The sequence below is a fragment of the Malania oleifera genome, chromosome 5, assembly GCF_029873635.1.
Source record: "Malania oleifera isolate guangnan ecotype guangnan chromosome 5, ASM2987363v1, whole genome shotgun sequence".
Taxonomy (NCBI): Eukaryota; Viridiplantae; Streptophyta; class Magnoliopsida; order Santalales; family Ximeniaceae; genus Malania; species Malania oleifera.
The window spans coordinates 10,353,318-10,380,059 of record NC_080421.1 but is presented as its reverse complement, the minus strand read 5'-3'; the positions used below and the strand labels follow the sequence as shown (position 1 = coordinate 10,380,059).

The 26,742-nt window shown below is 37.1% G+C and overlaps 2 protein-coding genes across 4 annotated transcripts; one reads left to right on the top strand and one right to left on the bottom strand.

Moving 5' to 3' along the window:
* Positions 1–295: 295 nt before the first annotated feature.
* Positions 296–12,063, bottom strand: LOC131156221 (protein NONRESPONDING TO OXYLIPINS 2, mitochondrial). Of its 2 annotated transcripts, none has more exons than XM_058109737.1 (3): positions 11,793–12,021; positions 11,444–11,562; positions 296–525 (listed from the first exon to the last, which is right to left on the bottom strand). In XM_058109737.1, exons 1-3 carry the CDS (start codon positions 11,936–11,938, stop codon positions 506–508), a joined length of 285 nt encoding a protein of 94 aa, XP_057965720.1. In that variant the 5' UTR covers positions 11,939–12,021; the 3' UTR covers positions 296–505. The 2 variants fall into 2 exon arrangements, with proteins under 2 accessions (XP_057965720.1, XP_057965719.1); XM_058109736.1 differs by lacking the exon at positions 296–525 and adding an exon at positions 2,144–2,432 and having other exon boundaries at positions 11,793–12,063.
* A 1,176-nt stretch (positions 12,064–13,239) lies between these two features.
* On the top strand, positions 13,240–18,402 carry LOC131156220 (NADH dehydrogenase [ubiquinone] iron-sulfur protein 8, mitochondrial). 2 transcript variants are annotated; one of them, XM_058109734.1, is made up of 8 exons: positions 13,240–13,508; positions 14,553–14,631; positions 16,148–16,201; positions 16,316–16,407; positions 16,491–16,604; positions 17,670–17,737; positions 17,806–17,917; positions 17,996–18,402. In XM_058109734.1, the coding sequence occupies exons 1-8, from the start codon at positions 13,455–13,457 to the stop codon at positions 18,089–18,091; spliced, it is 669 nt and encodes a 222-aa protein (XP_057965717.1). In that variant the 5' UTR covers positions 13,240–13,454; the 3' UTR covers positions 18,092–18,402. The 2 variants fall into 2 exon arrangements, with proteins under 2 accessions (XP_057965717.1, XP_057965716.1); XM_058109733.1 differs by having other exon boundaries at positions 13,252–13,508; positions 17,806–18,402.
* Positions 18,403–26,742: the final 8,340 nt, after the last annotated feature.

Below are 26,742 nucleotides of genomic sequence, written 5' to 3'. Positions count from 1 at the left end.
CAACAGTAGTTCTTAGATATGAAGCCTGGGTTTTATGTGCTTAAATTGATGCCTCCATAACCGCACAATGACATAAAGGGCTCCAAAGACCAAAACATGGACAAACATGAACACAGATTTTAAATTTATACCAACTGCAATTCAGAAGTTTCTAGAAAGCTGAGATTTGGCTGTAGAGATCCATTGGATGTATTTCTTATGCTAATCTTTACTTTTTTTCTTCCTTCGTCACGCTCCCCAGTAGTTTTGGAAACAAAATAATGATTTCAAGAGTACATATAATGAGCAGTGAGCATGGTATAACACCAGTATATTAAAAGCATATAATGGTTTCATCCTTTTAATGTAAGAGTGCATATTGCTCTTGGTCAAGTAATAACTTACACTAAGAAATACCCAAATATGTAAAGGGAATGGCAACAGAGGTGTTGAAACCAACAGAGGCAGATGACAAGCCGCTTAAAATCAAGCTAATTTGGTTTGTAGTGACAAGGCCTTCACTCTTTCACCGAGGAACTGCAAAGTCTACAGAAGGCCCATAAACGAATATGGAAAGCTAATCAGTAGATGATAAACTGACTACAAGAAAAGAGGGGAATGAAAGTTTAGCAGCAAAAAAGTATTACACACGAGGAATAAAAATGGCACAGCAATAATGATGAGGGGAAAGCGAATTCTAAAGGCAACAAGATGACAGCAGGATCTCGTCTCCACATGAGGAACTAAAAATTACTGTCGAGAGAACTAGTGCTTTCGTGTTGACAATTGAACCAGTTTAGAATAAATGATTTAAGTTATAGATATCCAGCTACGAAATCACTAAACCTTTGTCAGCTTCAAAAATTTATTCAACATTGAGATGAAGGAATCAGACGTATAATACCAACTACTCTGTAAGAAGTCTCGGATATAATTTTACTTAACAGATGACAATTAAACATCCTAGCATGTGATGACGTATTGGCATGCCACCAATAGAACTAGTGTGATAAAAATAACAAATTGGTTGAGAGGGGTCAAAAAGAGTTCAGATATGCATAGGCATATGGTTTCACCTAGTCAACAGTAATTCATGAAGCTAAATAACATTTTACGGTAAAAGCTTATGCAACAAGGACATTCCTGAGGTCTAGACACCAAATCAAGCACCAAATCCTGTGCATAATGATTTATTTGAGCTGGCATCCTTGTCATGAAAATGCAACTGTACAGCTGCTCTTAGGAAAATGATATCGAGCTGAGGTCTGAGAACTTAAGAATGTTGTTGTATTTGAAGCTCTAAAGGAGAGAATACAGTAATATAACATGAACCTCATCTCTGCAATTAGATAAAAATCCCTTTTTCCTGGGTGATTAAATGATAAGATAAATGCCAATATAAATAAGTAACAGTTGAACTACTTAGAGATATGAGTGATTTTGTGGTTCTATGCTTACAGTTCTACAACTTCTGGGTGTCTGTACTGTGCAAGTATGCACACATGTATAGTCATTGCAAGAGCCCATCTGAGTTCCGGAAGAAAATTCAGGTTAGGCAATACTTTCCCTGACTTGTTCTATGTTGAAACATCTTTCGGGGGCTTCTGTTGGAAAGTAGTAGAAGGTGCAGGACTAATTTTTTCAAGCAAGGGAAGACAAGATAGAACGGTTTTTAGATTCATTTCCCTGATCTGTGGTAGAATGAAATAATTTTTTTTTTTGGAAAGAAGAATGAAATAATATTATCATTCACATAATGAAATAATAAAAATATTGAATTGGCATAAAGGCTATGTGTCTGATTAGCCACAATTTATATCCCTGAAATATCTATATAAATGTTCTAGCATCAAAAGGTAACTAAAGTAGGCTATAATATGGGGATAAAAGATAGTAGAGTGAGTTATCCATGAAGAAGTACATCTTTCAATTTTTTACTTTTCAGTTTCTTCTTACACAATTTACTTTCGCATTACAACCAAGCCCCTTAATTGAGAAAGAAAAGTGAAAAAACTTATAGCACAACATTCTAAAAATCAAGCTTTCCTTCCTTGTACTATTAATTAATTCTTGCACAATCAAAGAAAATAAAATTTTAAATTAAAGTGGCAACATTACAAACAGTACAAAGAGGTTCCAAGGAAGAATATCAACATAAAACACATTGAATCACAATGAGACTTACTTTTCCTTATAGATACCACAAAAAACAAAACAAGAGAATTCCTTCAATAATATTATTAAACAATTCCAAGAAAAAAAAAAAGGGAAAAGAGGTAAATAACAGCAAGGAGTAGCTGGGTCAAACAATTTAGCATAAGCTACACAATACAGTGTCCAAAATTTCAAGACTTGAAGAACATTTCTCTTCTCAAAGCAATGTAGGAAAATCCTAATCAATTTACTTCCCCATACAGATCCCCTGGGGCCTTGTCACAAAGGTAATGCAAGCCCTATATCAGCAAGTAGAAGAACTGGTCAGAATACAATATTAGTACGCACAATTATTTTTTTTTTAGGAATGGGGAGTGGGATAGAATCTATAACTACTTCTTAACCCAAAAAAATGGCTATATAGTTCAAGAATCAAAACACCCCTATATTAAAGGTGTATAAATGATGCCGCGTCTAATTTTATCAAGTAATTCACCCAAACTTACCTATAACTATCTTTTATGTTTGGCAAAGCATCAGTTAAAAAAAGTAGGCTCCCTGCCCCCCAGGTTATTTATGACTTTAAAACAAAACATGCAGTAGATTTCATCCAAAAGTTTAATGGTTCATTGGTAGAAAGGATAACAGTTGTCGAGTATGTCTTGAATTCTACACCTAGGTCCACTAGTGTGGGCCATTTCCTGAGCTACGCAGAGTCAAAGGTGGGAGCCAGCAAGGGAAAGGACCAACTGTGCTACGCTCACCATGCAGGGTTTTCTGAGGGTGCAGAGCCAGACCCCCGCCATAAAAATATGATCCAACCTGATACCCCATTTGTATTTTCAGGTCATATGTGTATATATTAAGGGCAGCCCGGTGCACAAAGCTCCCGCATATGCGGGGTTTGCGAAAGGGGTGGACCACAATGGGTCTATAGTATGCAACCTAATCTTACAATTTGTAAGAGACTGTTTCCACTCCTCGAACCCATGACCTCCAAGTCACACGGTGACAACTTTACTATTGCGCCTAAGCTCCCCTTCTCATGTGTATATATATGGTTGTTAGTTTATTACATTAATAATGTTTGGAATATTTTCTCTTCATCTATGTGACATTGGGAACAGTCACACGCCGAACTCTTCACACCTTATGAAGGACCGTGCAGCACTGGTTATAGCACTCTTGCTTAACTAGTCAACCAAAATTATACCGCAGTTTCACCACATGTACAGTTCTCAACCATTAAAAAAAAAAAAACAGAAGTAGGCAAGCAATCATGAATGCCAATAAAAGTCACACAGTAAACTATAAAGCAACGGAGTTCATTATTAATATCGCCATAGGCAACTGAGGGAGGCAAGTAGGCTAAACACATTTGCAAAAGCTAGTGAGTTTTACAATGAATGATGAACTTTCACCCTCCCCTAAAGAGCTTTTTACGCTATTCTAACTCTAACACTAAGAAACATAAAACTTACCGAGGAGTCATACTCCCCTATTTTACACCAGTGCATTATCCTACTTAGAATAAAACCTACACTACTTTTTACATGATGGTTACCCATCCCTTGTACACAAGAGGAACAGTCACAGACAAGCATAATGTCCTAAATAAGCTTACCGCGTGAGCGATGTGTTGGGGGTAAGGTTTCAGCATTTGAGTACCTTGATTTAAATTGAAAAAATCCTCTCCTCCCTAGCACATGGACGTCAACTTCAAAGCTAAACAGCATAAGTCTCCGCTGCTTTGTGTTGTTCCAATTTTCTTGTTTATCTACTTTACTATTGGATTTGATTGAGAGGTTAGTGGAGAATTGGTATCAGAGCCCTAGTTGTTTGTTTTATGGATTTAAGATAGCAACCTCAAAGAGTGATATTCTTGAGCTTAATCCCAACACCAAATACTTTATGCCAAGTCAAGATGCGTGCAGTCTTGACTTGGATGAATCTTGAAGATGTTTTTCTAGTGATGGAGAAGATACTATCGAATATGAAAAAGTAAGAGAAGGTAAGGATGAAATGCAAAGAAGTTGATTTAGTTGCATCCGTCAAACAAGATTTTAAAGGGTGTCTTGAAAGATACTTCTATTGTTGTGCTGTGGCATAAGTTGGAATCCTTGTGCATAACAAAATGCCTCAATAACAAACTTCATCAGATGCAATGCTAGTATTCGTATTTAATAACCGAAAATTAAATTTCCTAAAACCCAATTTAATGAATTCAATGTGATGGTTACATATTTGGGAAAAATAAAGCTCATCTTGATGAATCCAAAGAAATGGTTATATATTGGGAAAAATTGGATATGAGGTTCGAGGATGAGGATTTAGACTTCTTATTGTTGTGTATTGTCCCTTTCCTATGCCAACTTTAGAGATACTATGTTGTATGGTTGAAAAATCATCTCACTGGATGATATTCAAGAATCTTTGCTGTCAAAATTGAAGATACATAAAGAGATGAATAGTAGTGTCTTTGAAAATCTAAGAGAAGGCTTAGTTGTCGAGGGAAGGACTAAAGAAATTTATTTTGCAGACAATAAACAACAAGAAAGGGCACATAGGAACTAATGGTTTCAGGCTCAAAAGGAAAGAGCAAATCAAGCAAAAGATCACAAAATAAATAAAATATCTGTTGAAGCTAGCGTTGTGAAGGATGGTGGGAGTGTTCTCTTAGTGTGTGATGATGGAACTGGATCTCAGCACGAATGGACATTAGATGCTCCTTGTTAATTACATGTGCACCAATAAGGTTCATTTATAAATCCATTGACAGTCAAGCTGTGTTGACGGGCAACAACAATTCTTTCAAGGTTGCTAGGATAGGAACAATCAACATTAAAATGTTTGATTGTGTGACCAGAACCTTAAGAGATATTAGGCATGTCCCTGCTTTGAATAGGAATCTTATTTCATTAAGTACCCTGGATGCTAACGAGTACAAGCAGACATGGAGAAGGAGTTCTTAAGGTAAAAAATTGGGAGCCATATTATATGTTTTGCAGGGTTATATAATCACTGATTACGGTTTCCTTATCTTCAGTGACAGATTCAGATGTCACCAGGTTATAGCACATGAGGTTAGGACATATGAGTGAGAACAGAGTGACATTCTTGAGCAAGAGGGGCTTCTATGTGGCTATGGTACAAGTAAGGTAGACTTCTGTGAGCATTGTGCGTGAAGAGTACAAAAGGGTTGGTTTAGTAATGCAATTCAGAGGACTAATGACACACTAAATTTCGTTCATGCTCTTTGGGTTCCCCTCAGGTTCCATTAAAGGTTGCGCAGCCGCACAAGATATGTGCTTACCTTCACTTATGACAACTCTAGGATGGATTGAGGGTTCTTAAGGCATAAGAATGATGTATTTGCCACATTTAAGCAATAGAAATCCTTATTTGAGATGGCAAGGAAGCATATAAAACATCCACAAACTGAAAATAGTTTGGAGTAATGTTGCGACAAGCTCAATGCTGAAAGACTCAGAGCATTGTGAGAGAACATGGATAAAAATTTGATGGAGAGAGCATAGGGCATTCTCCCAAATTCAGTCTTGTCTATGGACTTTTGGGCAGAGGTAGCTGCTATTCAGGAAACATGTCTCCATCAACTTCTATTGGGTCAAATATTCCTAAAGAGGTTTGGTGGGGTAACTATACTAGTTATTCTAGTTTGAGAGTTTTTTTTTTTTTGGATCAATAAAAAGAAATTATATTAAAAAGAGGTATCAAGGGGATGCCACCCAAATACAAAGAAAACAAGAAAAGAGAAACATCCCTTACTGAAAAGTGTCAAGAAAATCAAGGATTACAAATGGGTCCCTTCCAACCATCCATTGGTACATGACCAACCAAACAGGAGAAATAGTTCCTTCAAAGGCTCTTTTGTTCCTTCCCTGAAAAATAGCAAGGAGGATGAGGGAGAGAGATCTTCTTCCTTCCTTATTCGATCTAATCTCTTTCCTAGCCCACAGCTCATCTTCCACCATAGCTATAGTGACCCACTTCTGATTTGCGATGGACATGGCTAAGTTCCGTAATCTCTTGGTCGATGATGAACAATGCAAAAGGATGTGACCAACTGATTCTTCCTGCTCCAAGGATTAAAAGCATCTATTGACAAGAGAGAAACTTTTTTCCTGAAGATTTTCCATGGTAAGGATTCTTTCAAGAGTACTTTCCCAAGTGAAAAAGGCAACCTTTGAAGGGGCTTCCGTTTTCCAAACCGCTTCCAAGGGAAGTTAGTGCTGCTCTCAGCTGGAGACTGAAGGCGTTTGTAGAACTATAGAAGAGCTAACAGTGAAGTTACCATTTTGCTCAAAGAGTCAAAGCCCATTTGGGCTCATCATAATTAGCTTGACAATGAGTCTAATAGAGCCCGCTGGAAAAAAACTGTAGAAGCATCAAGCTCCCAATTGAAAGCATTCCTATTCATAGGAATATCCCAAACAATCCCTTGATTAGTGAGTTCCATGTGTTTGTTAATAAGGGCATCTTTATTGTAGGCAAATCTCAAGATGGAAGGGAAAGAGGATCTGAGTTGGGACTTGCCACACCAAATGCCATGCGAGAAGAACACATCCTCTCCATTCCCCTCTTGAAAGTAGATGAGAGGGAAGAAAATCTCCCATCCTTTTCTAATATATTTCCAAACACCTGTACCAAGAGCTTCTTTTAAAGCTTTTGAGGTCCAACCATTATAATGGAGGCCATACTTGACAGCAATAACATCCCTCCAAAAGTAACTTTTCTCTACCATGAATCTCCAAAGTCATTTCCCCAAAAGGGCCTTATTAAAGATAATAAGATATAAGGCCAAGGTGGCCCGTTTGTAAAAAGGTTGTTTAACTACTCCCCATTTAATGAGATGATATTTGAAAACCTCACTCGTGTTTAAAGGAATCTTCTTTGGATGCCCTCCAATCTCTTGGCAACCATGCAAGTGGTGGGGAAAAAAGACATGAAGTAAACCAAGAGGTTGGACGGTGTACTTTTAATGGGAGTGAGTCTGCCACCTTTTGACAAAAAGTTCATTTTCTAACCAGCGAGTTTCTTTTCAAACCTGCTGACAATGGGATCCCAAATACCCTTATTCTTAAACTTGCATGCAGGCATGTTAATGACGGTAAACTAGAACCTTGTTCCTAGAAAAACCTTTTGATGGATTATGCATGAAGTATTAAGGGATTTAGGTAGTGGTGTCTTAAAGCTTTACATCATTGCTAGTGCAATTGTAAAAATGCTATATTTGATAAGTTGGCCATGCTTCTCCGGAGACAAGAAGCTTTTATTCGTTCTGATGTGTGAATGAAGAAGTCAATTGAACATATGGGAGTTCGAAGTTCAAACTAGACCTACAGCATAGTAGTTTCCTAGTCATCCTAGCCATCCCTACAGTTTGATTCTAATCAACCTAGTTCATCAGATGTTCGTAGTCCTACAGAAGCTGAAGAAGCAGCATATAAGCATTAGTACTCCATTGCTAGACAAACAAAGGGCAAAATCAAACCACCTTGGAGATGTGTCAGTGCAAATTTAGATGCTTTGGGAGAGGTAAAGGAGATATATTGCAATGATGAGCCTTCTAAGTATTCAAAAACCTATGCCCCTACAACACAAGAGTTAAAGAGATTCTTTAAAAGAATCACCCATGCGAGTTAAAGAAGTGATCATTATATGGATTGAAGCAATCTCTTACATATAAGTACAAGTGTTTCAACAGTTTCAAGATTGACACTAGCTATATTGGGAATGACTATGATGCTTGAGTGTATCATCGAAGAATCTCAAATGATTCTTCAAAACATTTGTTATTTTATATTGACAATGTTTTGATAATAGCATGTTTGAAATTAACAAGGTGAAGTCTCAACTAAGAGATGAGTTTGAAATGAATGATTTGGGGGCTGCTAAGAAGATTTTGGGCAGAGAGATTCATAAGGATCATAAAGCAAGAAAGTCATGTTTGTCTCGTAAGCAATAAATAGACAAAGTGCTTGAACGCTTTGATATGTAAAAAGTGAAACTTGCGAGCACTCCACTTGGAGCACACTTCAGGCTACTTCCAGTTCCATCACCACAGATTGACAAAAAGAAGCATATGCCATGTTCAATCTTTTAGAACTGGGAGTGTTGGGAGTGTTATGCGTGCTCTAATTTGCAGTCAATATGATATGTTTCATGCTTCTAGTTCCATCAATTGATACATGGCAGGAGTCATTGGAAAATGTGAAATGGATTTTGTGGTATCTCAGAGCAGTACAAGTTTAGGCTTGATGTATGATCAAGTACGTTGCTCCACTCAACATGGAGTTGTTGGATGTGTGATTCTGATTTTATTGTGGACTTGGACACAAGGCAATACATAACATGCTGTGTCTTTACATTCCATGGGATGAAAGCGATATCTTACATATTAGTTCAAGTGCTTTGATAGTTTCATGATTGACGCTAGCTATAGTACTAGTAAATGTGATGCTTCATGCTTGTGTGTATCATTGGAGACTCTAAAAATGATTCTTCAAAACATTTGTTATTTTATATTAGGGGTGAGCAAAATTCGATGAAAACCGAATTAATGGAACCAATTCGGTCGGTTCAATTTTAATTTTAGTGGAAAATTGGTTTTCGGTTTTTGGTTTGGTTTGGGTTAATTTCAGTTTCGCTTAACCGAATTATATAATAATAATTAAAAAATTATATATAAATAATATACAATCTATAACTAGGTGGGAAAATGGAGGATTTCATTTTAGGGTTCCAAATCCAATTTCCAAATTCCAATTTCTCACTCCACTCTCCAGACTCTAGCGCAGCACTCAACCAGCTGGCGGTAGCACTCCGCCCATTGCAACCTCCGACCCTCCAAGTCTATTCGAGACTTTGAGTCACTCTACTGTCCAGGCTCCAGCGTCAAGACTTTGCCGTGGCCGATTCGCCCTTACCCTTGCCCTCGCCGTGGCCGTCGCCTCTCAGGTTATTACTAAGGCTCTGCCATATACTGACTTTTGATCAGTTTATATTGAATATTGAGAGCATACAAAGCATGTTTTCTTTTCCCAAATCTGGTTCAATTAAATTCGGTTAACCAAATTAATAGAAATTTTGGTTTGGTCGGTTCGGTTATGAAAAATTCTAAACTGTAAAATTTCGATTATTTGAGTTAATTAACTGAATTGTCCAGACTGGCTGAATGCTCACCCCTATTTTATATTGACGATGTTTTGGTGGAGCATGTTTGAAATTAACAAGGTGAAGTCTCAACTAGTGGTGAGTTTGAAGTGAATTGGGCACAGAGATTCATAAGGATTACAAGGCAGAAAGTTATATTTGTCCCGAAAGCAATAAATAGACAAAGTGCATGAACACTTTGATACGTAGAAAGTAAAATCTGCAAGCACTCCACTTGGAGCACGCTCCAGGCTACTACCAGCATTGTCACCACAGAATGTAAACACGGAGCACTGAGCACATTCCCTCTTTTATCTGTTAGTACAATTGGGAGTGTTATATGTGCTCTAATTTGCACTCAATCCGATAACTTTCATGCTTTTAGTGTTGTCAATTGATAGATGGGTCATCCAGTCAAGGGTCATTGGCCACTATGAAATGGATTTTGTGGTATCTCAGAGCACTACGAGTTTAGGCTTGATGTATGATCAAGTAAGTCGCTCCATTTGAGGTGGAGTTGATGGATTTGTTGATTCTGATTTTATTGGGGACTTGGACGCGAATCAACATATAACATGTTGTATCTTTTACATTCCATGGGGTTGCCACTAGTTGGAAGGTTGTGTTACAATCTACTTTTGCATTGTCTACTGCCAAAGCAAAGTACATGGCAACTGCAGATGCTGCAAAGGAAGCATAGCAGCTGAAAAGCCTGGTTGCCAATCCAGGTACGATATTCAGGTGTCATTCATTAGAATTAAAATCAAATGTTTCATAAGAGAACCAAGCACATTGCTGTCTCATGTCACTTTGCGCCAGATGATGTGTTGCTTGGTGATCTAATTGTAAGTAAGGTTGGTAGAGAAGATGATCTTGTAGATATGATGACAAAGTTGATTTCTATCACCAACTTCAAGTATTGCTTCGACTTGATTGGTATTTGTTGTAGATAAGTTGTGCCTTTAAAAAGCACGTGGGGAAGGTGTAGGGGAGTTTTGCTATGTTGTTTGGTGGTTGGGTACTTTGCCTGAATTCAAAACAAAGTGGAGATTTGTTGAGTATGGCTAGAATTCCTACCACCAGGCCAACTGATATGGGGCCAATCCTGAGCTAGGTAGATTCAAAGGCCAAACCAAGCTAGGGAAGAGCTCCTCATGTTTTGCTCATTATGTTTTCCATTATGCAAGTTTTTCAAGATTGCAAGGGTGGAACCCGCATTATCGATTTGATCCAACCATAATTTAGTTTTGAATTCGCGGGTCACATTCGAAGGATTTGGAAAATTTCCTCTTTGCCTGTGTGAAGTTGGGAATGTGTTGGGATTAGTGTTTGAGCATTGAGTTATTTTAATCTCCACTGTACCACCATTTGGCTCATAGTAAAAATTCCATCCCCCTCTCAACCATGGATGTAGGCTTCAAGTTAAACCACATAATCTTGGTGTTGCTTTCCATTTTGCAAGTTTATCTACTTTACTCTTGCATTTGACTTGGAATTTGTTTATAAAAACAGAAATTATTACAAATAGTCGAGGGGTTATGTGGCAATTTCTAAGTTCAAGGGAATACTTTGCAAAAAAGTACTAGTACAGGGGGATTTTTGCAATTTAACCCCCACCCCCTCTCTCATAATGGGAGTTTTATTGAAGGAGGTAGGCTGTAGCCACACAAATACCTCGATCCTCAAGAAGTTGGGGGAGGGGAGGAGCAGCCCAACCCTGTGCAACCACACCAAAACCCCTCCCTCCACATCCCAAAGTTTGAGCTTGGGATTTTGAATATGTAAATCTCAGCCAAACCATAGGCTTGTCCCCTAGGAGGAGCAAAAATTCTGAACCCATGTGGACATTTGTAAAGTTGAATACTAAATCATTCTCCCCCCCCCCCCCCCTCTCTCCCAACTGCACTCTAAACTGACACGAAATTAACAAATGCTAAAATTTTAAAAAATATAATATAATATAAAACAACCCAAACTGCATTTGATGACGATTATATAAAACAAGTGTAAATGAGAGAGAGAGAGAGAGAGAGAGAGAGAGAGAGAGAGAGAGGAATAAAAATAAAGTAGCATGCAAGAAAAAACGCCCAGAAAAACATCAAAAAAAGATTTTAAAACAGGAAAATGACAGAAGTACCTTGAGAAAGCCAGCTCCAGCAAGAGGAATCAGCGGCGATGCTCGATTTGAGACGGGCAGAAGCAATGGCGCTATGAAGCGGCATCAGTGATTCTACACTTCCCAATGCCGAGAGGACCCTAAAACAAAAGCAAACATCAGAACGAATGCACCCTAACAATACACTCTGAACAAGAAATGGAAGATGGAGTAAATGAAACCATTTCCATTGCATTTGTAACATTTTGGAAGTATTTCATTGCTTTCTGTGGCAGAACTTGACTCAATGTGTAATGAGCAGAGAAAGTGTTTTCAGAAAATTTGAAGCCAGGGTTTTAGAGTTGACTTGAGAGTTGAGACTAGGCAATACCTTGAAGCGCAAGGGGTGGGTACTGGGGAAGAAGACAACAAAGAGGGCGTGGGTTTCGCAGAGGTGGAGTTGGGAAGAAGTGTTCTGGATCGGGATGTCACGGACCTCGCACGTGACAGCAGAGCTGCTCTGCAGAATGAAGCCATCTCGGTCGGAGAAGGCGGTGAGACGGGCCAGACGAGCGGGTGCAGCAGGAGCTGGGGAAGCTTCTTAAACCCTATGCTTTTCAATATTTGGCATTACTTTAAAATTTGCCAATAAATATTAAAATGATTACTTTTTTTTTTTTCATTTCTTTTTTATGTTTGAGAGCAGATTTAGATTTGTATTAATTTAGATAAAATATAATATAAAATTATATTAAATTTTATTTAAATTTATGAAAATATAAATATATATTATAAAATTATGTTCCCAAACCCTTTTTTTTTTGGATTTGAAAAGAGAGTACAAAAATAACATCTTTAGCTCTTGTTTGTAATATCTTAAAAATAATTATTTTTTTAAAAAGTACATAAATTAAGTATTTATGTCAATTGTTTGATTTACACTTAAATGAATACTTATTTTAAAAATATTAAATTATTTTAAAATAAAATAAATATTTTTTAAAAATAATTTCTTTAAAAATTTTTATTTTAAAAATATTTATAATTGTTATAAAATATGCAGCAAATAAAATAAAGATGAGATAAAAATTTACGTGATTCAGCAAATGGGATAAAAAACTTTATTACCTCAGAAAAAATTTCAAGATAATTTTAAAATCAATTTCATACAAAATATCTCTCTTTATCTTTAACTCTCTTCTACTCTTATTCTTACTATATATCTACTTTCTTCAAACATGCAAATGAGAGGGAGAGATTGTCCCTTTATAAGGTAATAAGGATATCAAAATATTTATTGGGGTTAAAAAACGAAGGGGGTGATAGACACCAAACCCTTATAACAATAATAATTGAATAAAACCCCCACGGCATGGCTCGGTAGAATGACATCAGCAAATAAGAAGGAACATCGGGGGTTCAATTATAATATACTCACTGAGCCAGCAGTACGTGTAGTCTGTAGATGGTAAGATTTTACTCTGTGAGTCAGGGACTGTAGATGATGAGAGTTCGCTCTATGAGTCAGTGTGGACCGTGAATGGTGAGAGTTATCTATGAGTTAAAGAGAACAGTGGATGGTAATGAAAATGTGTCCCAAAAATCGAGTTGGCCGAACGTCCAACTGATGTACAAAAGTTGTGTCCGTATCCGGATTTTACCCTGATCGCGCGTGACCTAGGGGCGGAGGACGCTGATCCGTAGTTTTGGTGTCACATCAGGGGGTCCGAAGGGTTCGTTGGTGGTTAGAGTTCTTATGTAATAAAAAAAATTAAAAAATAATAATAATTAAATAAAATTTCAAAGTATTTTTTGGATCTCTTTAAGTACGTTTTTCCAATTATTTGCTATGCTGAAGCAGCGAAGGTCTTTCTTACTCCTAGCATCGAATATTGATTGGCGGTGCTAAAACGCTGCGTTTTGGCAGAAATCTCACAGAGCAGACTGCGACTGCCTTGTCACCCCAGTTACCTTGCGGTTCCAGTTGTTCTTCGTCTTCCACTCCAAGAGCTAGCGGCAGAGGATCATCCCACCTTCTTCTCTATCGGAACTCATGGCTGCGATCTTAGCTCGCAAGTCTCTCCTCGCTTTCCGCGCTCGACAGCTCGTAAGAATTCAATCACCGTAACTTTCTCATAATTTTTGTTCCTTTCTCGTCCGGTTGATTTCTGTTATATTTTCTTAGCATTCAGTGATTAACAGCCTTAGTGTTTTCAATTCGAGTTTAATCGATCTAGGCTTACTCGAGACCCTTGATTGCAATCCCCCTTCTCTTTTTCGGGGTTGGTGGGGTTTAATGCTTATTTGGTCACTTAGTTAAGATTAATCGGTTAGGGTTTTAAAAATATATCCGTACATATGTCTTTGTGATTGGCTCTTGATGATAATTTGCTGGAAATGGAGTTTTCTAAAAGCTTCTTAATCGAATATGGCAATTTCGGTGAAGAGTTGAAGTTGGTTATTTCACAGGAGAGATTGGAACAGGGCCAGTGGACCATCTATTGGATCCTTTTTACACGTATTTGTGAGCCTATTTTGTTGAGGTGATATGGACTAGCTTGTTCGAGGAGGGACTTGGCGAAGGATTTTTTTTTTTTTTTTTTCTAAATTTCTTTTCTTCCCTTCATTTGTTTCATTTGTGAGGCACACAACTGTGATGGGCAGGACGAGTTTACTGTACCTTGACTCTTCAAATAGCAATATCACTTTGGATGTCCTAGGTTTTGCGCAAATGGTATACCTTAGATATTGTACTTTATTGTCAACAATACTAAAACTTATGAGGAATGGGCCTGCTTGAGGGAGGGAGGGAAGGAGGGAACACAAGTGCATGACAAAGTTTGATGATTGCCAGGATAACTGATGAGGTATTTGGGGGAGAATATTTTTTGAAATTTATCACCAATTTTTTTTTGTAGTTTTCCAAAGTTTTGATTTACTTGATACCTCTTTCTGTTCTTGCATCTTTTGTCCCTTGACAATTTTTCTTTTTGTCTCTCTTTTTAAAAAATATTTTTTATCCAATCAATCTCATCTCACCATCTTTACTTTCACCCCTTTTGTTGTTGACATGTTTATTACTATTAAGGCTTTATTCATACATTTGTTTTCTTTCCTTTCTCCCCTTTCCGGCCATTTATTTGATTCCCAGGCTGTAGGAGGACAAGCATTGCAGGGCTCCAACCATTATGGGCTGCAATTTGGTGCACATTCATATTCCACGGACAAAGGTTTGCCTTCTGCATCTCTGCTATCCAGCATGTTCATTATGAGTTTGCTTATAGAACTACATGATTGGGATTTTTGAAGTTCATGATGTATATTATGTCAAATAGGTGCATGACATTATTCCTACATGTTCATTATCTGTTTGTGTATGTGTGCATACATTCATATGCGATGGGCGTAGAAATATTGAAAAAAGAAACGGCGGATGGTTGGTTGGTTAATTTTGTGATATTTAGGTTATATTTGGTTCACTAAATATTCCTTGGAATAAGATGGAATACAATGAAAATTTTGGGAGTAAAGGAGATAGCTATTCTTTTTTTGTTCCTTGTTATAGATTAATAAAAGGTTTATCTTTGTTGTTTGCTTTATAATTTTTTTGTATAACTAATTGTAACTAACTTATTATAACTAATCTATACTTACGAATAGGCATCTCACAAACCAAACTTAACCTTAGAGCTCAGGATATACCAGTATGAATTACACGGCATGGTTAGCTGTATCATTTGATTCCTTTTGATGTCTGAAGTTGTGAAGAATAAGGTGTCTTTAATATCAGTCCCTGCACTGTCTTTTAATTTTCCTTTTTTTCTTTCTAATTAGTTAGGACTGGGTTAAGATTAATTTAATTTGAATGTATGAAATGATCTTGGGTCAAGCTGTGATAATGATCTCGTACCATGCCATTGCAGGACAGTTATTTAATAATCCACAGTGATCTTATGTATCTTTTGTGATGCTATTTGAAAACCATCTCCTTTGCAAGTTAACTAGTATTCATTTCACAATAGCAGCATTCTGCGTGTAGAATGTGGTTTTTATTTTCATTTTTGCTTCTTTCTTCATCTTTTCTTTTCTACATTTCTCTTGTTTCTTATTCAGTTCTTATTTTCTCATAATTTATCTGCAATTGAAGCACTGATATGCTATTTTTTATCTACTCCGGCCTTTAAAACATTCAAAGAACCCTATCAATTCCAATCTTATCCAAAGAACTGGTTTACGAATTCCCAGTCACCCCTTAATAATTGCACAAATTCCCTGTCACCTGTTAAAACGAAATACTGATACAGAAAATGTTAACTATATCCCCTATGTATGCCGCATCCCAATGGCTAGAGCTTGGGACTTCTATTTTGGAGTCTTTGGTTCAAACCTTGTGAGGGGATGGGGAGGAGTATGGGATGGGTTACAGGTACCTTATGTTGTGTAGGCCATTTGGGCCTGCAATTAATTTATTAAAAAAAAATTGAGAACCTTAAGTGTAATCCTGAAAGATCCTGTATGACATGCTCTTATCAGAGTGTTCGCTTGTGCACATTTAGGCCATTATGAAGGCTCTCTTACTCAATATAATATGCAAAACCTTGTGCTTGTTGGATAGCCTCTTTGGCAAGCATCTTTAGAAATGTTAATAAAAATGTTCTTTGCCTGTAAGAGGTTGCTTTTTTTTAGTCTGGATAATTTCAAGTCTCTATAGTTGATTCATATTTTCTGTTCATCTACAAACCACAGATGATGAAGAAAGAGAAAAACTTGCAAAGGAGATTTCTAAGGATTGGAATTCTGGTAATTTCTTCTGAGGAGTGATAGTTTGGGAACTTTATGTTTGCAATGTTGGTTCCTCCATATTCTTCTGAGATATGCTGTTGGTGGTTCCTGATTCTTGTTGGGCAATTGCAGTTTTTGAGCAGAGCATAAATACATTGTTTCTCACTGAAATGGTTCGGGGTATGATGCTGACACTAAAGTACTTTTTCGAAAAAAAAGTTACTGTGAGTGTTCTTCTATACATGCTGACGCTTTTTTGCGTTAATCATGGCAGGCTACAATATCAATGCTTTCTTTCATTGTGCAGATCAATTATCCATTTGAGAAGGGACCATTGAGCCCTCGTTTTCGCGGGGAACATGCCCTTCGACGTTATCCAACTGGAGAGGAACGTTGCATTGCCTGCAAACTCTGTGAAGCTGTAAGATTTCAATTTTCTGTGTCATGACATTTACAAGTAGCATGTTATAAGGCAAAGCATGCAAAAGTGGGAAAATGAGGAGGCATAATTGGAAGATCCGCATGGTTATTGTTCTGCATGAGTGAAGGATTTGTGCTGGTGGTGAGTGTTACCAATGTTTATTGCCTTGCTGGAATGAGATGATGTTGTTCCAAGCTAGAGTCAGAGGTCTAAGTGAATTTTAGGGTTAGGTTGGAGAGTCATCTATATCTGATCTGATTCCACTCCAAATCCAGTGCCCCTCCTGATATAAAGATGACCAGTAATTTGCCCAAGCACAGCGGCTTATTTGTCTAATGGATTGCAATCTTGAGAACTTGAGAAAACTAAAGAAAAAAATTTAGCTAAATATTTTATGGATGAAAATTTTGGTTTACTTTATTTATTTATTTATTTCAAAAAATCATCTTGAAACTCTAACTGAAAGGATTTAACTGTATGCTACACTATGTTTGATTGGAATTTATAAACTTCTGTAATCCTACTGTGAACCCTAATAGTTTGAGGTGTTAACTGTTGACACTTGCTAAAACCTAACGGGATTTTGCTGGGAAATTATGCACTTCATTAACTTTGACATTTTGCCATTTTAAGGTACTGAGTGCTGTAATTCCTGGGGTTTGTATGTGAATTTATTTCTTTCTTAAGTTTCCATAGCCTTGCAATTATGGGCCAAATCTAGATGTGAGAAAATCTACAGGATTTAATTGATGATATAAAACTTAATTGGCAATGCTGCAGTCTTCATCATGTATCCAACCTGCAGGGCTCACTATAGGCTGCTGCTTAGATGACATTAACCATTTTGCAAATATGTTAATGGTTTTTCTCTTTGTATATTTAGTACATGGTTATGCAATTATTTTCTGCTCGTCTATCTTTTTGGATGTATTTTTTTAATCCAAATTTGATATTTGATAAATATAGAATTTGTTTGGTTGGGCTTGTGTAATGTTTTAGTGGATATGGCTTTGGTAATTGAGGCTAAACTTTGGTTTAGTTCACCAAGTATTTGTTGTTTGTCAGATATGCCCAGCTCAAGCAATCACAATTGAAGCTGAGGAACGAGAAGACGGAAGCCGTAGGACAACCAGGTGAAGGATCTCTCTCTCTCTCTCTCTCTCTCTCTCTCTCTCTCTCTCATCTGGATTTGGTTTCACAGGTATGACATTGACATGACCAAGTGCATCTACTGTGGATTCTGCCAAGAAGCATGTCCTGTTGATGCCATTGTTGAAGGACCCAACTTTGAATTCGCAACGGAGACTCATGAGGTTAATAGACATCTTCTTTACCACATTATTGGCCGCTGTACTTTATTAAACAACTCTTACATTCTTCCAATGATGCAGGAGCTTCTCTATGATAAGGAGAAGTTGCTCGAGAATGGGGATCGATGGGAAACTGAGATTGCAGAGAACCTCAGATCCGAAAGCCTCTATCGTTGACTACTTTGATGTTCTTCTGGAGCATTCCTGCCTGGCTGAAGCTTGTATTTTGGACTTCAAGTATCTGAAAATAAATAGATCTGTTACTGATCACTTTTTTTTCTCCCCCAAATTTTTGAATTCTTGATTTTGTGATTCATCGGCCGCTCTTTGTTAATTCTATATGGGTTTGGAACCTTCTTAAGGTACGGGAGTTTGATTCGAAATGCAAGGGAAGGAACAAAATTTATCTTGTCAAATCTCTACAAACTACAGTCTGTTTGGAGAATTAGAAACCAAGGAATATGTAGTCACATCTGTGGTTTATGCTATTGTCCATGTGCCTTTTAACTCTCGAGGATTTATTTTGAGGTTTTTCCACATATCTAAGAGGATGCTTTTCTCTTTTTCACCGAACTAGTAGGCGTAATTCTTCATTTGTTCTCAGTGGTATCCAAATTTTAAAAATTTTATTTTCTCTTCTTTTTAATGTTATTATTTCAGTTGCATTTAATTTTTTTGGAAGCATTGTTTCTTCCTTATGATCCATATTACATAGGTGGTCTTATCCTCTTGTATCAAATTCTTCTTTTAATTTCATGGGACATTTTACAATAACCCAACATGTTAGGTTCTCATCTTCATTTTACCCATTTTTTACTACTAATATTTCTTGTTAAGTAAAACGTATTTGTTAGGGTATTTTTGTTACATTATATTTCACTTCCTAAAGTTATAATTGCAACACTTTGATTCTTTAGCGAAGCGCAATTTAGTAAATTTTGAGTGAATAAAGTGCAAATCAATTTTGTTTTTTCATATAGTAAATTTCAGAACATAGACTTTTAAGGCTTAGACTTTTAAGGCTTAGATTAGGATTTATATGAACTTGAAAGTGAATACCATTGGACAAAAGGCACTCACAAACTCATCTCTCTAGAGATTTAACAAAAAGATACGGATTTTTCTTGAGGCGTTCAAGTTTTCACAAATCTACTCTTAAGGTTTGACAAAAAGATGTTAATCTTATTTGAGGTTTTAAAAATCTCATTGTACTTATGTGATAGTTCTGACAAAAGGACAGGAATTTTTTCTTATATTTGGTAAAAATTCAAGTACCGAAAGGGGTATGAGTGTCATAAAAAGTAAATACGACTATTGTTAATCCTCGAGCATTAATGAGCTCACATTGTAGAGCTTTCTTTAAAGCTTTATTTTTTGTTTCTTTGCTATTTTTTAGAGTTATGTTAGAATCTTAAGTTTTATCCATCCCCGTGTTCATCGTTCAATTGATTATCACAATCTTTTATAAATAAACTATCCAACAATATTACACAACCATCTCCGGAACCTTTTTATATTTAAAATAAGAATTTGATCTCGTGTTTTCTAATTTGCATTTTTTTTACCAATAATATCACATACTCTAATTTTTTTTACATTTATATTTTAAACCAATGCCTAATTTTATTTAAAATTATTTATTTGACATAAATAAAAGAACATCAACAGAAATCTCATGTTTGCATATATCATAAGTTGAAAAAATATATATATCTATAGCCAATGACTAAATTATCTTTTATCAATTGCATTGTCTAATATTTTTTCAATCCATTGGGACAATAGTAAGACTATGATGAGCCAAAAAAATAGTTCATCCCCCTTTACCAACATTTACTCTTTTGTCTTAAAGTAACCAACATTTTCTCTAAACATATTTGTGTAATCTTTATATACCCCCCAAAGATGCAATGTGAAGGCTAAATAATCGACCACATGACTTGTGAAGGAGGCATACATTGGGTAAGGCCAAAAAGTTATAAGCGAAGTTTCAAGACATAAAGTGATGGAGGACGGGATAGGGTGGCGTAGTGCTACCAATTTTAAACCCTCACAAGCAAGCATACACACTCAATACACTTTAAATTAAGAATTTAATTAATCAACATAAACACATTAAATCAGAGGACATTTCACATGTTCCAGGATTTTTTTAAAATGTGTATGATGTTGTTCAGAAATAAGTTCGAAGAGTTCTTTCACAAAGGTATTAAGTTAAAATGTGGCAAGATAGTATTTCAATTTTTCAAGAATAAAATTCTAAGCTTAGCAAGCAATATTCCCATAATTGATTTTAAAGCTAGCAAGTATCAATAATGAATTCTAATAGCTCATATATGCTCTTTTAAACATGGAAGTTCAAAGTTTCAAGCATGAGATTACACAAGTTTAAGCAAGGCTTCAAACAATGTGAAATAATATTGAAACTGTAATGACCCAAAGAATAATGGTATTTAAATAATAATTAAGAAAGAGAAAAATGGGATTAGAAACGCGTTCGTTGACGACGCGGCCATTGGGCTCGTCGACAAGGGTATGTCTCGTCAACAAGAAAATACCGAGGAGGATTTTGGCAATTCTGAATTTCGTCGACGAAGGGTGAAAGTTCGTCGATGAAACTCTTTAGGGACTTGTCGATGAGGTGACATGTCTCATCAACGAATCTAATTCTATAAATAGCCTAATACTCGATTTTAAACGTAGAAAAATCAGGAAATTTTCGCTCTCTCTCCTCCCTATGATTTCTCTCTCCTCTCTCTTTGATTTCGGCTCCATTGTTCACCAGATCGACGATCTAAGGCCACCACGACGCTCCTGGGGAAGTTCTCTCCAAATCTATCAGAGCGGATTGTTGGTGGAAACAAGTTGAAATTCATCCCTGAGTTGAGATAAGACTTTTTATGCCAAATTTGGTCTTTTCAAAGTTATATGAAATGATATTCACGTGAAAATATTGAAGTTTAGTTCTGAAAGTTGTTGAATTCAGGGTGTTGAACGGGAAACCCTGTGGGTGCAGGACGAGTGGAATTTTTGGGGGGTTTCTTTCCAATGTCAGGTAAGGGAATAAACTAAAGCAGTTATTTTCCATGCCAATTATTATTATTTATCAGCAAATTAATTTTTAGGAAAGCATGAATTATATTTGAATATTATTGAGAAAAAGCACATTTGGGAAAATATTGCTGTTATACAGGAAATACGATTTTAGAATGAAATGTATTAATTTACTTAATAATGTGTGGCATGAATATTATTTTACATTCTTTCATAGCCAGAGTTTATCAAGTTATGTGGTATAGAAACTCAATCATTAGATGTTAGTTTATCGGTGGCTACGCCGACTGGGACCATAGTGTTGTGTAGAAAGGTACTTAAAAATTGTCCCCTTAGTATTTAGGGGAGGTCTTTTCCAGCTAACTTGGTAGTTCTAGATATGCATGGTTTCAAGGTAATTTTGGGAATGGACTGGCTAGCTGCTAGCTATGCCAGTATTGATTGTCATCAGAGAGAAGTGGTATTCAGACCTCTAGGAGAGTAGAAGTACCAATTTGTGGGGACATGTGTGCGTTCCCCACCACAGATTTTGTCAACTATTCAGGTGAGGAAATTGCTTTTGGAGGGATATCAGGGGTACCTGGCCGGTGTAAAAGAAGAGTCGGAGGGAGAATTCATGTTAGAAGATATTTTGATAGTGAAAGATTTTCCTGACATGTTTTTGGATGATCTATCAGGACTTCCTCCTGATTGTGAGGTCGAGTTTACTATAGATCTATCTCTAGGAACAACATCGATTTCTAAAGTGCCATACAGAATGACACCAGCGAAATTGAAAGAGTTGAAAGAATAGATATAGGAACTGCTGAACAAGGGATTTATTAGGCCCAACGTATCACCCTGGGGAGCGTCGATACTGTTTGTGAAAAAGAAAGATGGTTTGATGAGAATGTGCATCGACTACAAAGAAATTAATAAAGTAATCATCAAGAATAAATACCCACTTCCCCACATAGATGATTTGTTTGATCAACTACAGGGGATACGGATTTTCTCAAAGATTGATCTGTGATCTGGGTACCATCAAGTAAAGGTCAAGGAGGAAGATGTTTCAAAGACGGCATTCTGGACTAGGAATAGCCATTATGAGTTCCTGGTTATGCCGTTTGGATTGACAAATGCTCCTCCTGTATTCATGGATTTGATGAATAGGGTGTTCCATCAACACCTAGATCAGTTTGTTGTAGTCTTTATTGATAATATCCTGGTATATTCAAGGAGCACGATGATCATATGCGGATAGTTCTGCAGATATTGAGGGAAAGAAGGTTGTATGCCAAATTCAGGAAGTGTGAATTATGGTTGAAGTAAGTCACTTTCCTCGGAAACGTGGTATCTAGGGGTGGCATTTCTGCGGATCTGACTAAGATTGAGGCGGCAGTGGACTGGGCACAACCGAAAAATGTGTAGGAAATTAGGAGTTTATTGGGATTGACAGGATATTATCACCGGTTTGTGGAGGGATTCACTAAATTGTCAGGCCCCTTGACCAAATTGACCAGAAAGAATGCTAGATATGAATGGACAGAGGAATGTGAGCAAAGCTTCCAAGAATTAAAGAAACAACTCATTACTGCACCGATTTTGATGATTTCTTCGGGAGAAGAGGGTTTTGTAATTTATAGTGATGCATCACATAAATGGCTCAGGTGTGTTCTGATGCAACGGGGGAGAGTTATAGCATATGCTTCACAACAGCTCAAAATATGAAAAGAATTACTCTACCCATGATCTGGAGTTAGAAACAGTGGTTTATGCGTTGAAAATATGGAAATATTATTTGTATGGGGGTAGGTGTGAGATCTTCACAGATCATAAGAGCCTGAAGTACTTTTTCACACAAAAGGAATTAAATATAAGGCAGAGGAGGTGGTTAGGGCTGATTAAAGATTATGACTGCACTATCAGTTACCACTCGGAAAAAGCTAATGTGCTAACTGATGCTTTGAGCCTAAAATCAGTAGGTTCATCAATGTTAGCAGAGGTGACTCTGCATCCAATTCAAATGGATTTAGAAAGGCTTGGTATGGAATTGGCAGAGGGAAATCACCAGGCATTCATTGCCAATCTGGTAATTCAGCCCACGTTATAGGAAAGAATTAAAATTGCTCAGATGAAAGATGCTGAAATATTAAAGATTATAGATAAAGTGTGGAATGGTCAGGGAACAAAGTTTAATGTCTTAGAGGATGAGGCTTTGAGGTTCCGTACCAGACTTTGCGTACTTGTTGATGCTGAGACTAAGAGAGTTATTCCGGAGGAAGCACATCGATCCCTTTATACAGTGAACCCTGGAAGCACTGAGATGTACAAGGATTTACAAGCAATATTTGACATGCCAGCAAGTGAAAGCTGAGCATCAGAGATGGGTGGGATCATTGCAGCCACTTTACATCCCTGAATGGAAGTAGGAACACATTTTGATGGATTTTGTTATAGGATTACCGTCGACATTACATGGACAGGACGCCATCTGGGTGGTTGTTGATCGATTGACGAAGATTGCTCATTTCCTTCCTATCAGAGTTAACTACTCCATGAGTCGATTGGCATAATTATACATACGAGAGACAGTTAGACTGCATGGCGTGCTAGTATCCATAGTTTCGGACCAAGACCCATGGTTCATATCTCATTTTTGGAGGAGTTTGCAAGGAGCCATGGGCTCTCAGTTGAAGTTCAGCACAACATTTCATCTTCAAACCGAAGGACAAATAAAGAGGACTATACAGATATTAGAGGATATGCTGCGATCTTGTGCACTAGACTTCGGAGGTAGTTAGATAAAATTTTTGCCATTAGTTGAATTTGCATATAATAACAGCTACCTAACCAGCATTGAGATGACACCATATGAGACGCTATATGGTAGGAGGTTCCGATTTCCATTATACTGGGATGAACTTGGTGAAAGAAAGATTTTGGGGCCAGAGTTAGTCTAACAAACTTATGATAAAGTCAGACTTATTAGAGATAAAATCGGGGCAGCTCAGAGTTGGCAGAAAAGTTATGCAGATACTCACCGGCGAGAGTTGAAGTTTGATGTAGGGGACGATGTATTTTTGAAAGTTGCACCAATGAAAGGAATTATGAGATTTGGGAGGAAAGGTAAGCTGAGCCCTAAGTTTATTGGATAATTTGAGATATTGGAAAGAGTGGGTGTGACGCCCCAAAACCCGCCAAGTGGGGCCTGGGTGCCACGTGTTCCAATCACATGTATCTGATACCATAATTAGCATGCAGGCAACGAAACATAAATAAATAACCTCAAATAAATACTAGAATTCTATATAACAACCCAAAAATGAACACTACAACATCCAGATATTCATATCCACAGCCAGTATTTAAAACATAACCTAGTACAAATATTGTTAACTTTACCGTGATCCCAAGAGGGGGGGTGAATTGGTATTTTTAAAATCTATCCCCTAGCTATTCCTCTTAACAGCAGTATGTTCACAATCTTATGGTCAATCTAGTGCAAGTAATATCAGAAATTAGATAAAACAGTTTAATTAATTACACAAGTACTAGAAAGCAGTAAAGATAAGGATGACACACAGATATGTTATCGGGGTTCGGCCAACTGCGTACGTCCCTGCCTTGGCTAACCAGCGCAAGGATTATCACAATAACTTGCTCACTTAAACGGGTGGAGCGGCACCTATACAAACCAGGTTAAATTATCACAGGGATGACCTCAACCTTAACCAGGTCAATTAGCACAGGGCTGACCTCAACCTTTACACCAATCCTTACCGGGCTGGATTACCGCCCCCTCAGGCCACGCCTGGAATCTCTCAGATATACAAACAAAAGGTACAGTATAAGGGTGCTTTCATGTAAAGCATATTTGTACCACAAATGCACACAATCACAAACACCACAGATGATTTAATAATGTAAGCTCAGTGTGGTCTAAGTAGTTCAACTCTCAAATATATTTTCTATCAGTGTTATATGTATGTGAGAGTGTCAACCAGCAATCTTTGTATTTCTAGATGTTCTCAATCAAGAAGCTCAAACAAAGATATCATGCAATGTTCAAATATCTCAAATAGCAGAATATGTCAATCACATGAATAGTGTATATGCTTGGTTTGCAAGATATATGTAATCTTTGTATTTCAGCAAATGATGTAGACTTGAATGGATATTGCCACAAAGATTAATATAACACACACAAATATCTTTTCACAAATATATCGATATGAATACCACAAGATATTTGAGTACGTTTGAAAATATTTTTGCAAGCTAAAAAAAAATACGAGCTTCCTAAGATATTGCAATGAGAATGCAACACTTAGAAGTTCAGCAAAGTGTTCTTATGATAGGCTTATGAGAAAAGCCCCCTAAGAATACTTAGGTAATGCTCTCAAGAAAATCGATTTAAGCAATCAAAGAATGAGGGAGCAAAACCTCAAACCAATAACACTCAAATACACTTACAAGTGATACTGAGATGAAGTAGGTAAGTTTGAGTGAATTTGGAGATAGTATGAGCAATAGGAAGTATTTAACTTGAGAGAGAAATTTGATTTTCAGTTTTTGCTAATGAATCCTTAATTCTTCCAAATGAAGGAGTATATATAGACATACTGAAAATTTTGACCGTTAGGGACCTATTAGGGATTGTTAGAAAAGTTTAATGATGTTTAAGACATTTTAACCCTGTTTAAAAATATTAACTGTGGTAAAAAATTTAGGGCAACTCGAGAGGTCCGGTCGACCAGAAATGTTTCGGTCGATCAAGTCTCATATGGTTTGGTTGACCAGGGACTTTTGAACTGAGGGCTCGGTCGACCGGGAGAGGACGATTTCTCAATTTTCTGAGGTTCGGTCGACCAGGCCATTTTGAACTACCTGGTTTGGTCGACCAGACCACTGAGAATTCTCCCAAGGACCCTCCGGTCGACCAGGTAGTTGGAGAACAAAAGTTGTCGGTCGACGAGATGGTCAAAATGTTGACCAGGGAGGGTTTCAATCAACCGGGGTTTTTTGAACTTAGTTGGTTCGGTCGACCGGGACCTTGGTCAATAGTTGACCCAGGTCTGGTTCGGTCGACCAGGCCATAATGAACTGAGTTGGCCAGTCGACCGAAAGTGCACCAAGTGTGCATTTCGGTCCCGTCTTGACACAATCAAACCCTATTCGAGTGCCTAACAAACATATATGCAAATTTGTGTGTCCTAGGGTTATTTATGTCCAAAATTAAGGTACCTAAAAAGTCTAGTTTCGGTCGACCGAAGGGTAAGTCCTAAGGTCTTTCTATGGTCAATTTTGGTTTGTATCTGGTTTGAGCTCACAAAATAAACCATACATGTGATGCATGTGCTTATTACAAACCGAATACCCTAATTACTATTACAGATAAATTTCACTACAAAAATATTACAATCAAGAGTATGAATTTGTCTTCAAGCTTTGAGTTTTCATATGCCATTAATGATATGCTAATATGGACCTGCACATAAACTAGATGTTCATTAAATACAAGAGTATTTGTCATTATCAAAACCGGGCGTGACCTATAAGGTCAACAAATACATCTGTATATATATATCAGTATCTCACAATACCCCAAAAAGAAACCATCAAATACAATCCCAGCCTAGGCCTTCAAACCCGGTCTTTAGAAGAACCTGAAAAATTGTTAATCCATTAGGGTGAGATACTTCTCAGTAAGGGTGGAATAAATTATAACTGTGTGTGACAACTGAGTTTTAATATTTACATATCAAAATAAACTGCTTCTCACATACAATAAC

What these genes read in the sequence shown, in the direction of transcription:
- LOC131156221 (XM_058109736.1), bottom strand. Translation starts at nt 11,938, where the DNA reads ATGGCTTCATTCTGCAGAGCAGCTCTGCTGTCACGTGCGAGGTCCGTG. An exon ending in CCCACCCCTTGCGCTTCAAG is followed by an intron (nt 11,563 to 11,792) that starts GTATTGCCTAGT and finishes CTTTTGTTTTAG; the next exon opens with GGTCCTCTCGGCATTGGGAA. An exon ending in CTGGAGCTGGCTTTCTCAAG is followed by an intron (nt 2,433 to 11,443) that starts GTACTTCTGTCA and finishes TTGCTGATATAG; the next exon opens with GGCTTGCATTACCTTTGTGA.
- LOC131156220 (XM_058109733.1), top strand. Translation starts at nt 13,455, where the DNA reads ATGGCTGCGATCTTAGCTCGCAAGTCTCTCCTCGCTTTCCGCGCTCGA. An exon ending in TTCATATTCCACGGACAAAG is followed by an intron (nt 14,632 to 16,147) that starts GTTTGCCTTCTG and finishes TACAAACCACAG; the next exon opens with ATGATGAAGAAAGAGAAAAA. An exon ending in TTCTAAGGATTGGAATTCTG is followed by an intron (nt 16,202 to 16,315) that starts GTAATTTCTTCT and finishes GGGCAATTGCAG; the next exon opens with TTTTTGAGCAGAGCATAAAT.